Below are 15,097 nucleotides of genomic sequence, written 5' to 3'. Positions count from 1 at the left end.
CACATGCCATACTAGGAACAAGCTTCATAGACCTGGAATATGTCATATAAATCATGACCAGTAAATACGTAACTGGCCAAGAACCTTTGATATGTTTACTAATTAGAAGTAATTCTCACTTAATTAAATATTTAATTTTACAATAACTTTGCAGTTCTTTGAATATCAAAGGCATCACAAATCCAGCATGCTTACTATTTATGACACTTCTGCTCTGAGAATTTCTTGCAGCATGCAAAGAACTCTCTGTAGGGTAACAGTGACGTGTTGCACAACCAAGCTAACTTAACACTGACCTGATGATTAATAAAGTCTGTTCAAAAGCCACAACAGAATGTAATGTTTTTTACCTGCAATTGATGAAATCTTTCTGAAACAACCTGTAGTTCAATTTAAGCAACAGTGTTGGGTTTTCTATTGGACACAGAACACAGTGCTAGTGAAAATAATTCTAGTATATGATACGGTAGTAAAGAACTCCGCCTGTTAATAGACTTTTAATTATTTAAATATATTTAACTCTAGTGTAAAATGCTGCTTTTATGGAGCCAGATCCTGCAGTCTTTGCACAGCTAAGACTTCCACATAAATCAATAGGAGCTTTAAGCATAATGGTAAGGACATGCCCAGGGTCACTACCATAATATGGCTCTGCTGCTATGCTTTATGTGTATGCTCAGACTTTCTCTGCCACTGGCAAGAGAACAAGAGATCAAAATACAGAAATCCATGTGAAATCAAGACAATAAATACACTTTTAAAATAAAGAATAAGACTCCAAAGAGAGCATGGCACAAACTGTGCCTTTTTTGTTTGGCTAAAATATTAAAATTAAATGTAGTTAGAACATTTTAACTTTGTCTTGAATATTTACAATATATTAGTGAATTTTAAGAAAAGTGAAGTTGAAAAATCCCCTTAGAGTAAGTTCAACAACAATGATTTTTTGGGGAGAACTGTAGCAATGCCTATGATGGCAGAATGTGGCTCCGTATATTGTGTTAGCAAAACCCAGACCGTCTGTATAATGCAAATCGCTTTTTAAAAATGTTACTAGAGCTATGAACACTGTGCGCCCAGCCCTACCGGTTATACTTTCAAATTTCAGGGAGAGTTTGCCTCAGTGAACTACAAGGATCTGCGTTTTATTTGCAAAATCAGACTGATGATGTTTTTAAGCAAAACCCAGGAATTTCAAATATGAACTTCTGGGTAATTAAAACTGAATCAAGGGGTTGGTCCCGCAGACCATGCTCCTGTGGAGATCCTGCCCTGCAAAATGCCCAAACCCTTCCATTCACTCTGGAGTGTTTCCAGCCAAGGTAGTGCCGTGTTCCTGTTGGCTTCAGTGGGGCAACTCTAACGAGTCTCTAGCAAGGCTACGGCTAGACCCCAACCGCGCTGATAACGAACTGGTCGTGGATAATTTATTATTATATTTAAACAGTGTTTGTGCATTCTGCTTTCAACCCAGCTTTGCTTCCAGCTGTAAGCACCGTGGGCCGAAGGACTGGAGGCTCTGGGGGCAATGCGGGGAGGCGGGCGTGCCAGGCTCGCTGCTGACCGCACCATGTTGGTTTCGCTGTTGTAGGGGAAAGGCGCTAGGGCAGGCGATAAGGCTGTGGCCATGGTGATGAAGGAGATTCCGAGGGAGGAGTCAGCAGAAGAAAAGCCCCTCCTTACTATGACATCACAGGTGGGCGGAGCGCGGGGCGGGGCTGCTGTGGGCAGGGCATGGGTCAGGGCCCCACAGGAGGTGCAAGGCCCAAGGGGAGCCCCGGCCGCTCCTTCACTCCCCCTGCACTTCCAGCCCCAGGGGAGCAGGCTGAATCCCTGCTGGAGGGTCCTGCACCAGTGCAGTCACGGCGCCTCACTGACAGGATGGGCAGAAATGGCCTGGGGTAAATAATGTAATCACGTGGGGGCTTAGATGTTCTGACATGGCTATTTAAAAAAAACGCGTTTTTCCCCAAATAACGGGATTTATAGACAGTTCAGAACATGCCAGTTACCAGAAAGATATTTAAAACCAATTTAAAATTTCAGTTACAATTCATGCCATCAATATTCACATCGCAAACACTCATTTGCAACGCATATAAGATACCCACATTCAATGTATATATAAAATAAGAAGCAACCGCTTCATAGTAGTATAGTTTTCAGTTTCTCAGAGCCCATCCCTAAGCTCTCACTGGGATTCTACTCCCAGGCCAAGTCAGAGCATGCTATTTTGCACACCCCATTGCTTTCATTTCTACAACTTCAGTTGAAGGAAGGACACATCATCATCACAGGAAACCTTACACCCTGGAGCACCCATCGAGCCCTCGGTGGTTTCATTAGTTCATTGAAGCCAGTGACTGAACACAACCATAACACACAACACTTCCACCTCACTGCAAGGGTGGATTTTATTCCCTCCTGTTGCTCACATACATAAATTTGTTCCCCAAGCAAGTGTATTTATTTGCTGTAACTGTTTAGTGCACGCTTGTTATTCCTACTCAACTGGCAGTTTAATGGAAGTAATCTCACCGCATAGTTCTTTTGTGAGAGCCTTCAACAAAATCTGCCATCCTGGTTTATTCCTTTCTGGAAAATACTTTCTGAAAACATTTAAAGTTGTACACAAGGCCAGCACAAACTTCTACAGAGCATCACAGATGCACTGCACTAATACACACACATTCTAGAAATACCACCTACTACTTTGGAAACTAGGACTGCCCATCTCCTCCTCAGCCCCTCCTGAACACCTTACGTTGCTTGTGGTAAAATCTAATGCCTGTGAAGTAATTGCACAACAGAAAAGGATGCTCTCTTTAAGGCATCTTTTCTAATTTTCTCTTAAGTGACTAACAAACAATTAGAAACCAGCATAAAATGTCATCCCCTCTATCCCCCGCCACCCCCACCCCCCCCCCCAAAGTGCCAAACTTCCATTGGCTCCAGCAGGGCCAGGGGTTCATTCAGCCTGGGTTTGTTAAGTGTTGAATGCACCATGTGGTTGTCTGTCAGTCCACTCAGCAATAGTGATGATATAAATTTATGAGTAAAAATGCTTGTGTCTGTTAGTCAGTGTAATTTCTTCCACTAAACACAAATACCTACTTCCCTGCTATGCACCAAAGGGGTGCAGAAGCCAAAAGGAAACAGAATCAAGTGAAAAAGTGAGTATTTTCCATAGCCATCTCTGCATCATGTATGTGTGATGTGCAGTTATACGACCATATCGCATACATCATTTGTACCCTAATTGTCTGGCTGTAATGTTGTTTTGAGATGCTTCTGTAGTACGTCCGTGTAAACCTCTCGTTCAGCCCATCCATTCAGAACAACGCACCGCTATATTGCAATACACATTTCGCCATTGCCATCAAAGTGTTTGTCTCTGCTCTCTACATGATGAAACAGATGGACGTGGTTGCTGCTCACAGGGTGAAACATGCAAGTTCCAAATTGGCTGCAAACAAGTTCCCCAAGCCAGATCAAATTGGGTCACGAGAGTAAGGCCGGGTCTTTCCAAAGTTGTCACCACCACTGAACCCAGTACAGGCACATATGTATCTTAGGAAGTAATTATTTACATTAGGTATCTATGTTGCTCCATCCCTACAAGTAACTAAACAAGAAACTGCAAGTAAAATGCAAGGATCAATCCCAGATAGATGAGTACAGGCTTTTCTGGAAGCGTAAAAAACAAAACACCCACCCCCAAAACTCAAGTGAAATCTCACATTTCTCAAATCTTTGATGAATGGAGGATTCATCATATCTGGCTGGGGAAGCAGGCTTCACAGGAAGCATAAGCAGATTCTGATACACAAAGAAGAAACTCTAAATCCTCATTTTGAAAGAAATAGTGATAATGTAGGGAAGCCTCTGAATTAATGTTTTCAGAGATGCCTTTTGCTCTCTTCCTCTGGAAAACATTCAAAACATACCTAACATGGAACAAATCAGGTAAATACATTTTATTGTTACGCTCCTAGCAAGGCCCTGCCTGTAAAATGACACTTATTTGTTGACATAAACACTGCGAATTAGATTTTGATGACGTTTCCCATTCACAGGTTATTTTATGTCATCAGGTACTATTTCACAGCACCAGACCTGGAGGAAAACTTCAAATAACATGTCCCAAAAAAGTACTGCAGACTCCAGTGTGGCTATGCCAATATTTGGCACCTGGGGATCTTGACCATCATTCCAGCAGTAATGAGTGTACTCGAATAAGCATAGGGATGTTCTGGAGCCTTTCAGGATCTATTTTTTGTCATTCACAATATTTGTGATTAATCACAATTATTTTCAATGAAAGATGCTTTATTGGTGTGAGAAAGCATTCAGCAGTTGCCGAATGTAATACTTCGAGCATCAACAGAGACTGAGCTTTCTGTACTAACGGGATTTTGTAGAACATAACTCTATTCTATGTTGCTGTCTCCCTTTATCTTTTTAAAGATAATTCAGAAGAGACTGGAACAAATGAAAAAAGTTGGGGTTTTAAAAATATGAATAAAACCTAGAAAAAGTGAAAGGAAGTTTCCTGAAGGTTCAAAGATTACCTGGAAGTTAAGCTATGAGCAAATATACTGCTACCTGAAGCAGAGAAATAAATGAGAAAAATCGTGCATAGAAGTTTGACTTGAATTCCAAAATAAAATTGTTTAACTTCTTCACAGCTTCTTTGCATTTGTCAGGAAAGGAAAAAACCTCACTTCAGAATTACTTTCTAATGAGAAATTTAAACCTAAATATCCCCTGAAGTCAAAGTTTAATTATACAGTCAGCTATGAAATTCCTAATTTACTACAGGTCAGTGAACTTCAGAAGCTTTGCCTCAATGAAGTTCTTCAATCCATACATACTTTAAAAGATTAACTGCTTTATTGAGGAAAAAAAATATGCATGCTTAAATGCCTTGCCAGCCTCATTTTAAACAAAAAAACCTCAGTGTCACAAGTTATTTGTCCCAGATTCATCCCACCTAATTGAGATTCTTCATTAGAGCACATAAATTGGAAAGCTAGTGATGGTAAGATCCCTACAAAGATTATAGAAATAAATAAGACCTGCAGGAGGTGATTCATGTCCAAGGTGATCCTGTGGCAAATATACTCTGGTATCACATGGAACAAAAACAGGAGTCCATGAAGAAGTCACCAATAAAAGAAACACAAAGTATAAAAAAAGCTATCCCCACTTCTCTTTAACTGAAAAATATGGAAGCTGCCTGCTTCAAATTTACATGAACTACACAGACATGGCTAGAGAACAATTTTGATATTGACTGCTTAGAATTTAAAAAGGCAACCTACAGAACGCTCAGTTTTAGAATTTCAACTAAAAAGAAGAAATTTGAAAAGTTAAAATTACATTGTAAGAAACATGCTGAAATTCATCCTATCCCATGAAAAATGCAGGCTACAACACAAAAGTTGTCAACAAAAAAGATGTTTCATGACTACACGCCAATTAACTCCACCAGATGCTTTGGACTTTTATTATAGTCTCCCTCCGAGGTATCAGTTAGCATTCAGAATACAAACACTTTTTATTTTTTAAATTGAACTTCATTTGCATGTCATTTGTTGATCCACCCACATTTATATTTGCTCAAGGGGTTACAAGTAAAATACAAACACTTCCACTGCCTAAATTCCATTGACTTTTTTCCCTTCTCTTTCTTGGTTGGCTTGCCTTTTTGTTTTGTTCTGGGTTTTGGGTTGTTATTTTTTAACCTCTGGTGGGAGATCTTTCCAATACTTTGTTTCAACTTTATAAAGGAAACGGTAAAGATATCAAATATTCAGCTCCCAACATCGCTGTTAGATGTTCTGACGTATCAAGGACTTACTACATGAACTTGATTGCATGATCAGTTTTCCATACAAACACTAACAGTCCCATTTGAATCAATCACGTTCATTCTAAGCTTCTTTGCATCAGACTTGCATTGACCTACAGCCCACTCCATAAATGTTTACTAGATAACATTGTAACAGAACAGCAGGAAGTTAAAGCGAACGTAATTTGCATCTGTTCTCTTTTATACCAGTCTAAACCAGAATTAACTCCATTTTAACTAACTGGTATGCATTAATGTAAAAAAAGGCAAAAATCATGCCAGTTTCAGATAATGAAATTATTAAGTTTGGACTACAATAATTAACCGTTCATTCCAACCTGCTCTGAGTGGCCATTTCCTCACTGATCTTTAAGGACTAAGACCCAAGATCATATTTTTGTAGTATTTTTAAAGGATTCATGATAAATTCACTAGCAGTATTTTCCATATCTCTCAAATCCATCTCATTTGATTTATTATAAAATTTTTTGAGTAATTTAGCAAGGGACACTTCTTAAGACTGATAACTCTGTCATCTATTATTAAAAGAGGGTAAATACAAGAACACAGTTCATAAATGCATGCTTAGCAGTACAAATATTGATTGATTCTTTACCTCTAAGTTAAATACTGCTCAACGCCATTACTGCTTTTAGGGCAGTATGCATAATTTCAGCAGAAATATTCTCATGAGTATAATAAAGTTGCCTTCACAATATGCTTAGGAGTAATAAATTGGCTGCTTGCCTAAAATTATACACATTTCTCTGTCACATAAATTAAACACATTTTTCCACAAAATAACAGTTCTAAATTGAAATTGCCATGGGAATTGATGGTGTATTTTTTTTTTTTTAAATAAAACATTAACTATACTGTTTCAGACACTTTATAAAGCTTTACCATTCCATAAGCAAAGGAGGATTTGGACAAACATTTTTTGTAAATATTATGCCAGTTTAACCGTATTTTTTTAAAATTATTAATAGGAATTAATATTTTAAAAATATTTTTATTTATGAATAGGAATTAGTTTTCAGGAATGTGCTGGTTCTTCATTCACGAATACTCAGAGTAAAAATGTACTATCCTGTTACAGAGTTGCAAGCCATATACTACAGTTGTTCTATATTCAGCGAACTCACTGTTCATACAGTAAAGATGTTCTACTGAATTGCAAATGCAAAGAAATTCACAAACAGCTTTCCAGTTTCAAGCTTTTCAATCTGCAAAAAAAAAAACATTTCAAAGCAAACACACACACCATGACAGATCCCTACAGAGAATAGCTGTATAACTTAACAAGTAATTATGACTTGCTTCCTACAGCTACCCACAGTAATGCATCCAAAACTACAGCCTTATTCTGGATTAGCCACAAAACTCCGTTTTAAAAGAAAAATCCACAGAAAGGACAAGAAAAATCTCTGTGATTTCAAAGTAATTACAGCCTATAGCAAAGATACAGCAAGGGTACAGCAAAAGATGAACTTTGTTGCATGGAAAATGAACAAAGGGCATTTTCAAGACAGTTGAAGAACAGTAGGAATGGCATAAGCTGTACAAAAATTAAATTTGTGATAGTCATGATGGATTTGATATTGTTAATTCTCTCATTTTCATCTTTACAGTCTTCACACTGCTCTAGTATGAAGATTTGGTCTTTAAAAACCAGTTGTACATATTTCATCTAAATTGACATTTGATTATGTACCATACTCAGAATAATGCATGAGGCTGTACACAGCCCACTACTGCTGGAACACTTAAACTTATCTATGGATCACTGGTGGTTCACAAAGAATTTGTACGCGCAGCTCAGTTCTGTATGCTGGCAGACTCTTCACCTTCAGCTAACGAAAAACATTAAAAAACTCTCTAATATTTTGTAAGCAGTCATCATAGTTGCCCTAAGAGATGCCGCAAGAATACAAATTTAATATCTGCAAAGTGAGCAAAACAGGACTCCTAGTTTCGGTCCTCTGCACCTTATTTGCAAGCATTTGAGAACTGTTGTTCTCAAAGTCTGACTTTGTCTTCAGCTGGAGTTGCCACACAAAAAGTAATTTCAATGAATGATGCAGACACTGGAATCTAGCATCGTGAATTACCATTTGTTCCCAGTCATGACACACGTGCCTCTCCAGGTCTCCCACAGTGTAAGTTTCTTCAGGGCTTTCTCAAGAGATAACTGGATTCTGCAGCCTTCCCGTTCTACAGGGCTTTCCTAACCTGTATTTAACAGGTCAGATTTGTTAATCCCTCAGTTAACTAGCAGGCCATTTGAGGAGCACAGACCAGGTACTTCCATAAGCTAACATTACAGAAATAATTTCTTTATAGGAACATTCTGTAACTTCTTAGTGACTGTATTACTTTAAGGAACTCTAAGCATCTACAACAATCAGTTTTGTCTTTGATCACTGTTGCCGAGTAGTTCTTCAGTTCAGATAGCAATATGGGGAAAGGGAGAGGCTAAAACACAAATTGCAGGGTAACACCACAAAGACAACGCGTAGCCAAGTGAGGGAAAATAAAATCATCTAACACCCAGGAAATGGAGGCACTCTGGTTCAGTAAATATCTTCCTTTACTTAAAAAGTGCATAGAGCGTGCAGATATTAATGCAATAGACATATTTACAGTGAAACCACATTTTTAAGAGTAGTAAAGGCCAAATTGTCAGTCACAGTTGAAATATGACAACAAAAGTAACTTCCCTCCCCATGGCTCTGCTCCAGCATGACAGGCAAGCACATGCTGAACCTTGAGTTTTGCAGGACATGTTTAAGTGCTTTGCTGGAGTGAGGTCCAAATGCAGGAGCCAGACACAACTACAACTCCCATGTTTAGTTTCCTTTAGCCAGACCAAGAGGAACAGAGGGAATGAGATGGTGAACAGCGAGATACTTAGTTCTGCCTTGCAGCAATACACCGTAACTTGTACAGGCCAGCCCTGATGAACACAGATAGGATGCTACTGTGACACAGCAACTGCAGCAAGAGTTATCACCAAGCAATGCAACTGTTGTTTATGAAGACAACATTAGCATGGTATCATTTACCAATTTAGACATCAAGCATAGGTTTATAAACAACACAGCTGGCATCTGAATTTAAATATCCAATACGGTGATTACAGCAATCCTCCCCCACAAGCCCTCTGTCAGATGTTTGCATTGAGCCCCAGGGGGTCACTTGGCTGATTTCAGGTAAGATCTTGTCACCTCTGATTCACAGGCCACTCCACACCCTTCCTACTACTTAGCAACAGAGTACAAGTTATCACCTGCTGAGCAAGACTAGTCTTCAGAGAGGCAGCCACACCAAACTGCTCTTTGCAGAAGGGTGAAATGAGTTTCTCTCAGTCTTAGAGCTTCCAGCAGTCCACATTAGGTGAAAGTCAGTTATACTGCGTGCCCTGTGAATTGATTCTCTGTTCTTGTGAAAGCCAAATACTTGGCTGGCATGTCAGTTTTGGTGGGCAGAAATTCACACTAGAGCAACAGAGAAAATATTAGTATGACCCTGGCACAAAGATGACATAAAAAGTCAAGCAGCAATGACACAATAAAACAGTAAATAAAGGGTGTGAGGTGGTAATTTTCATTGTTAAATATTTATAAACATACTAGAAAAGCAGGTGAAGAAAATCTAACTCGTGCAATTTGAACTTTAGCATAAGACTAGTGATTTTGTCAGGAGTTCCCTTTCCAAATCTCCCTCAGCGAGCAGAAAAGGACATCTTCCAATTCCTACCCTGCCAAGACAACAATCTGTAGATACAACTCTCAGGCCAGTACTTCCAGTTATGCTCTAGAGAGCAATAACATCAATTTCTAGCTGTGGTTCCTATTTATCAGTTTTTAGAAATAGCTAGGTGGTGGAAATGAATTAACTTGTTTCCTCTTACCCTAGCGAATGCCACCAAAGATCACAATATGCCAGATAGGTGCAGAGAACCCACCTATCAAGAAACCATTGCTATGTATCATATAAGTTAATTAGTGATTGAAGTTCATGCTTTAGTACATGCCTCTGGTTAAGTTAAAAGAACAGTATAGCACTTACAAGCTACTCAAATTAATCTAACTCATTCACCTATTTGTCCAGTCTCACCCAAGCAAGAGCCAAGTTTCTCAGAAAAAGTTCAAAACCACAATTTCTCCAACAGAAAATCTGAGTTCAAAGGTTACTCTTTCTCCCACGCTCGTTACCACACCCTGAGCTTTCTAGGTCAGATCATTTCACTGATGCAGTCAGCAGCCCAACCACACTCTCACCAGCACACTGAGCAGGCAATACAGCAGAAGGTGCAAGTGCCCAGGAGCAGCTTTGCCACCAAACTGTACAGGGGATTACCCCTTAGTAGTTTGGGGCTTCCTCAATTAGTGCCTTGAGTAATTCAATCAGCCTCAGGTGACAAAATGGGTGGCATCAACCCAACTAACTTGGGTAGCTAATTACACCTAAATTTTAGGTGCCTCTTGAACCAGTCCTTCTAAAATAATTTCCATATATAGCCACTGGGAAAGCTAGGTGCCTTTGAGAGCCTCCTGAGGGACAGTCTAAATTAGACAGGCAGGATCTCCCCCTGGAGTTGCTTTTCTAGGCATTTATCTCTCCCTATTGAACATGGAGGGAATTTAGGCACTTAATTTAAGAGAACTAGTTCACTATGTGCTCAAAACATAGGTGCTAATTAACTGCCTATGCCTGACTGGAACCCCCCAATTTAGATTCCAAATAATTTATCTTAAAGACTAGAATTATGGTATACCCTACTCACATTAGAAAAAAAGAAACAAAACAACATGCATTGTGCATCACAAACAGATCAAGATCAGGAATACAGTAAGAAAGCATATAAAATGGGGTATCAGGACCATACCTTACCAACAGCCTCAGTGTGCTCCAGCACTCCCACAGCATAAGCTCTAGGAGGAGAAAGCAGACAAAGCACTTTTAGCCAGGAGCAGGGCAGATTGTACAGCCAAATATTATCAACTGTAAATGTGACATGAGGTAAGAAGTTGGTCCTCACAGTTGCTCCCCTGAGCACCAGGTGTGCTCCAGCTCCCTCTGCCTCAGGGCCAAACTAAGCTGCTCTGGGGAAACTTTTCACAACAGAGCACACAGCTGCCCACCCCCCACCTTTTTTTTTTTTAAAGTCAGGCTACTCCCTAGGTATTTCATAACTCTCTTATTACAAATGTAAGATGTAGACTGGGAGCAAAGCAAAACCAAAGCCATAGCAGTTGCTGTACACACACATAACCTCAGTGTCGCTGGCACAGTAAAGAACACTACCACCACCAGCAGCATCAGAAGAGGCACCTGTATTAAAACCATAAGCCAAAGGCCCTGAAGATGAGCAGAGAACAAGTGTTTGCAGGACAGCAATGCTACTGCCATGGTAGCGCCTGGGCACTTGCTGTGCCCCACACAGGCTCCCTAGAGGAGGGCCAGGCCTGAGGAGAGGCCCCAGGGCCAAGGCTTCAGGAGAGTGTTTTACCAGGCAGGGCACTCCTGCGGGGAAAGGGGAGAAAATAAGGTCTGGAAAGATTTAGGGGTCACAGCAGGGTTGAGGGAGAGGTGTTGTGTGGGCAACTGAGGAGAGCAGAGACCAGGCTAGATATTAGCTAGAGGGAAGAAATCCTTCACGGCCACTGCTCCCTTTTAGGGGGCCAGCGCTGCACCTCTTCCACAGCAACACCTCCCTCCCACCACAGTACACCTATGCCCAGGCCCAACTAGGGTTTGATATCTTTAACCCTAAACCAGCACCATTTACTGGGCTCCCACTTACCTTTCAGACCTGAGAATCGGCCAGAGAGGCAACTGCCATGAACTGCCTCTTCCTCCTCACCTCACAGCAGCTCTAAGGGCAGCATGGAGACCACTAACCAAACCAGAGCACTGGGGAATGGAAAAATTCATCAGCAAAGGCAGCTGCAAGTAATAAACTACATCAGCTGATTACATGCAGGCAGCTGGGGATGGGGTGGGTGACAGGGCACAGAAAATGGGGCCCAGGTGATTCCCCTTAGTGCCCTGGGCTGCAGGACAGCCCAGCCTGTGCTGAGGGGAAATACGGCAGACATGGCCTCCAGCTACAGCAACTGCTGCCGCCTGGCCTGGCCTAGCCTAAGTGCCTTGTCTCAGATCTCTACTAAATAATCCTCGCTTTCAGTATATTTAAGTGTATTAAGGCTGATATCAACCATCCAGTGGCACTTCTGACTCTCCCAAAGCACCAAAACACCTCACAGTTATGCTTTTTGGAACAAAAAAGTCTAACAGCAGTACTGGGGTAAGAAAAAACCTTTTTCTGTAGCGCTGTCCAACTGCAGAAGTCAATCACAGAAAATTCATTTGAATTTAGCAGTATTTAATACTATGGATGAGTCTCTTCAGATGTATTAGTAATAGGGAGTATCACTCTCCAGAGATTTTAGATACCCTTCAGTTAAAGGAGTGTGGGCTTTTTCTCTAATTAAAATAGATTTTATAAACAAAAATTAAGTTCTTGGAGACATTATGAGAATTTATGGCACTCGCTGGCTAAACCAGTATTCACAAATCAACAGTTTCACAGGCTGAGTCTACACGGCTTGGCGTGGGTACAAATATGGCACGCATAAATACTGTGCAGCGGTGCAGCGCCGGCCGCCTGGCCCCTGCTCCCCGCGCCGCTTCCTCCCGCGCTGCGCGACGTTGGGCAGCTTTCTTAATTTTGCTTTGCTTCTCTCATCTGCAAAGTAGAGATAATACTTCTCAGCTCTGCGGTGGTGCCAGGCTTGATTCATGAATGTTTTAAAGCATTCTGGGATATTCACCCTGAAAGGTGCTTGAGAACCATAAATTATTACTTTAATATAGATAATAGTTTTCATCTCATGAATGCTTTATAGCACTACTCCAAATTCATGCCTGATATAACTCTAATAACTTGAGCAGAGTTAAACTAAGGATAAATTTGGTACAATATATGAGGCAGCAAAATGAAATTCGAAGTGTGAGACCAAGGGCTAACCAAGTGGCATTGCATTCACAGTAATGTCAGAAACCTACCCCGCTGCCTGCTTACCTACAGCAAAAAATATCATCTCATGGCACTCTTTAACCTGTTAAGGTTTGATTCATCATGCTGTGCCTGCTTCGCAACAAAAACATACTTTTCTAATATATTCTATTGCTATACATAGGTAGCTTGTATTTATTGAGAATTAGTAGACTTGATCATGTATTTGCTATCTGTTTTGACCCAGATATTTCAGTTGAAAGCAGGTTATTTTTCACAGGAACAATCCTTTTAATAAGATAGTCATGGGGGCATAGGGGACAGGACTGGGAGGGATCCTCTGGGCCACAGTCCACTTCTCAAAAGCAATCACATCACAAACAGCCATGTAGAAAGCTTGTCAAAAGCCATTTTAAATAGTCAGGCTTTTTGTCCCCCTACCCTAAAACCAATACAGTTCATACACTTCACTCCTGTGATTATTAGCAAGATTCTTTTAATCCCCAGACCAGAGCTATTCATGGCAGCTTTAGATCTCTTTGTTGTTGTGCCAGCCTTTCTCTATAGCTGAAAAAACTTTCCTCTTCCAATGTCATCTAACCGCTCTCCATTTATGTATACAACAATAATAATTATATTCCTACTCAATCTTCATTCCGTTAGCCTAAGCAAGACAAACTCTTTAGTCTCCCTGTAAAATGTGTTCTTTATTCCTCCAATCATTTGGGTGGCCTATCTCTGATGAATTTAGTGTATATGTTCACTAAGTAAGAGACTCAGAGAAGATGAACCTATTTGCCTTCTAATTAAACAAAAATGCTGCAAGTGCAGCAGAAAGAAGAGACAACTTAGTAAAAATTAAATTTTGCTGTCTGCTGGCAAAATTGAGGAAGTGGATATTACCACCAATCTTCTTTCAGTTGGTAGAATTTTATCAAGGGACTTTGAGCAATACACTGCTGGTATCAAACTAATGAAGGCCTGTTGCTGAGCAGGTATTCCTTAGATAAACAACATAATAAAGAAAGGTCTAGGGATGTGATAACCAGCTTTGAAAAGAAAAAATATTTGCCAGACATCTGCTACTTCATACTTCACTTGAATCCTGGAGAAATTCAGATCTTTGCTGATTCTAGTCTCCTTCCCCTCCATGATTCTGATTCTCAACATGACTGCTGCTCTTCCCAGAGTTTATCCTCTTACCCCACAACAGGTTTGGGCAATATATTGCTCTTGGAGTTGGCCTTCAGATTTTCTATTCTTCACTGTCTCCAGTGAGCTGTCTTGGTTCTCATAATCCTTCTTCATTCCCTCCTTCTCCCATTCTTTCCTATTAAAGAAAGTTTCCATGGAATGGAATGGGAAGCTTGGTAAACATCCAAATCTTTGCCATAATGTACCCTATGATACACTTTTATAGACACAGAAACTGAGTATTTCCTATGAAGTTTTTACATTTACAGTGATTCCTATAGAACCTCTTTTTCTTCCCTCCTGTCCCCCTCCAAACGGTGTAGGACTTTTCTTTATGCTGTTAGTATATCACAGAATACATCACTGGACATCCAGAGGCTTTGACAACCTTTCTGCTGGATTCACCTGAATATGCAACTTGTTGCAAAAGTGCAGCAGCTGTTACTGATGCTAGTGTAAATGCAAAAAGAAAAATGTATTCAAGCAATTTTTGCTGATATCTAGATTTGATCATAAAGAAACTTTTAAAATCTTAAAAGTAATTGGGACAAGAATTAACTTGGCATCCACTTTCATTTTTTCACCAATAGAAATGAATAAGGCCTGTCACCTAATCATAAACAGAAAAATAAGGCCATCTAAGTCTTAAATATCAATATTAGGTGGAAGTATACACCTGGAGATAATGTGGGTACTGTAGAGCCACCTTTAATGGAAACCAAACCTGTGCAGCTGGTATAAATGCAATATCCAATCAAGTGTTGAGGTTTACCAAATTAAGCAAGTAACTTCTGTGCATTGAATGAGACAGCAACCTGGGCACTCAATTCAGAGATTCAAAAAACCACGTGATGAAGTCACCTGCAAGGTGCATCTGCAGTCTGGGTTTGGCATATGCAGAATTAGAGTCTGGGACAATGCCATGGCCAGATTTCTAAACTAAGTGCCCGCATTCGCACGTTCTGCTACACACAGTTGGGCAGGCAATCACTCATCTGTCTTCCACATTACTCATGTAAATTGGT

At 40.3% G+C, this 15,097-nt stretch overlaps 1 protein-coding gene across 1 annotated transcript in view; it reads left to right on the top strand.

Annotated features, from left to right (window-relative positions):
* The window catches only part of PEX5L (peroxisomal biogenesis factor 5 like), a 118,359-nt gene that overhangs the window by 71,539 nt on the left and 31,723 nt on the right, over positions 1-15,097 (top strand). The window contains exon 2 of the mRNA XM_064458060.1: positions 1,592-1,696. Within this exon, the coding sequence (XP_064314130.1) occupies positions 1,592-1,696 (105 nt within the window). The remainder of the gene's footprint in view (positions 1-1,591; positions 1,697-15,097) is intronic.

The sequence above is a fragment of the Phalacrocorax carbo genome, chromosome 7 (assembly GCF_963921805.1).
Source record: "Phalacrocorax carbo chromosome 7, bPhaCar2.1, whole genome shotgun sequence".
NCBI classification, from domain to species: domain Eukaryota; kingdom Metazoa; phylum Chordata; class Aves; order Suliformes; family Phalacrocoracidae; genus Phalacrocorax; species Phalacrocorax carbo.
Note: the sequence above shows the minus strand (reverse complement) of the source record. Positions and strands in the feature narration are given on the sequence as shown.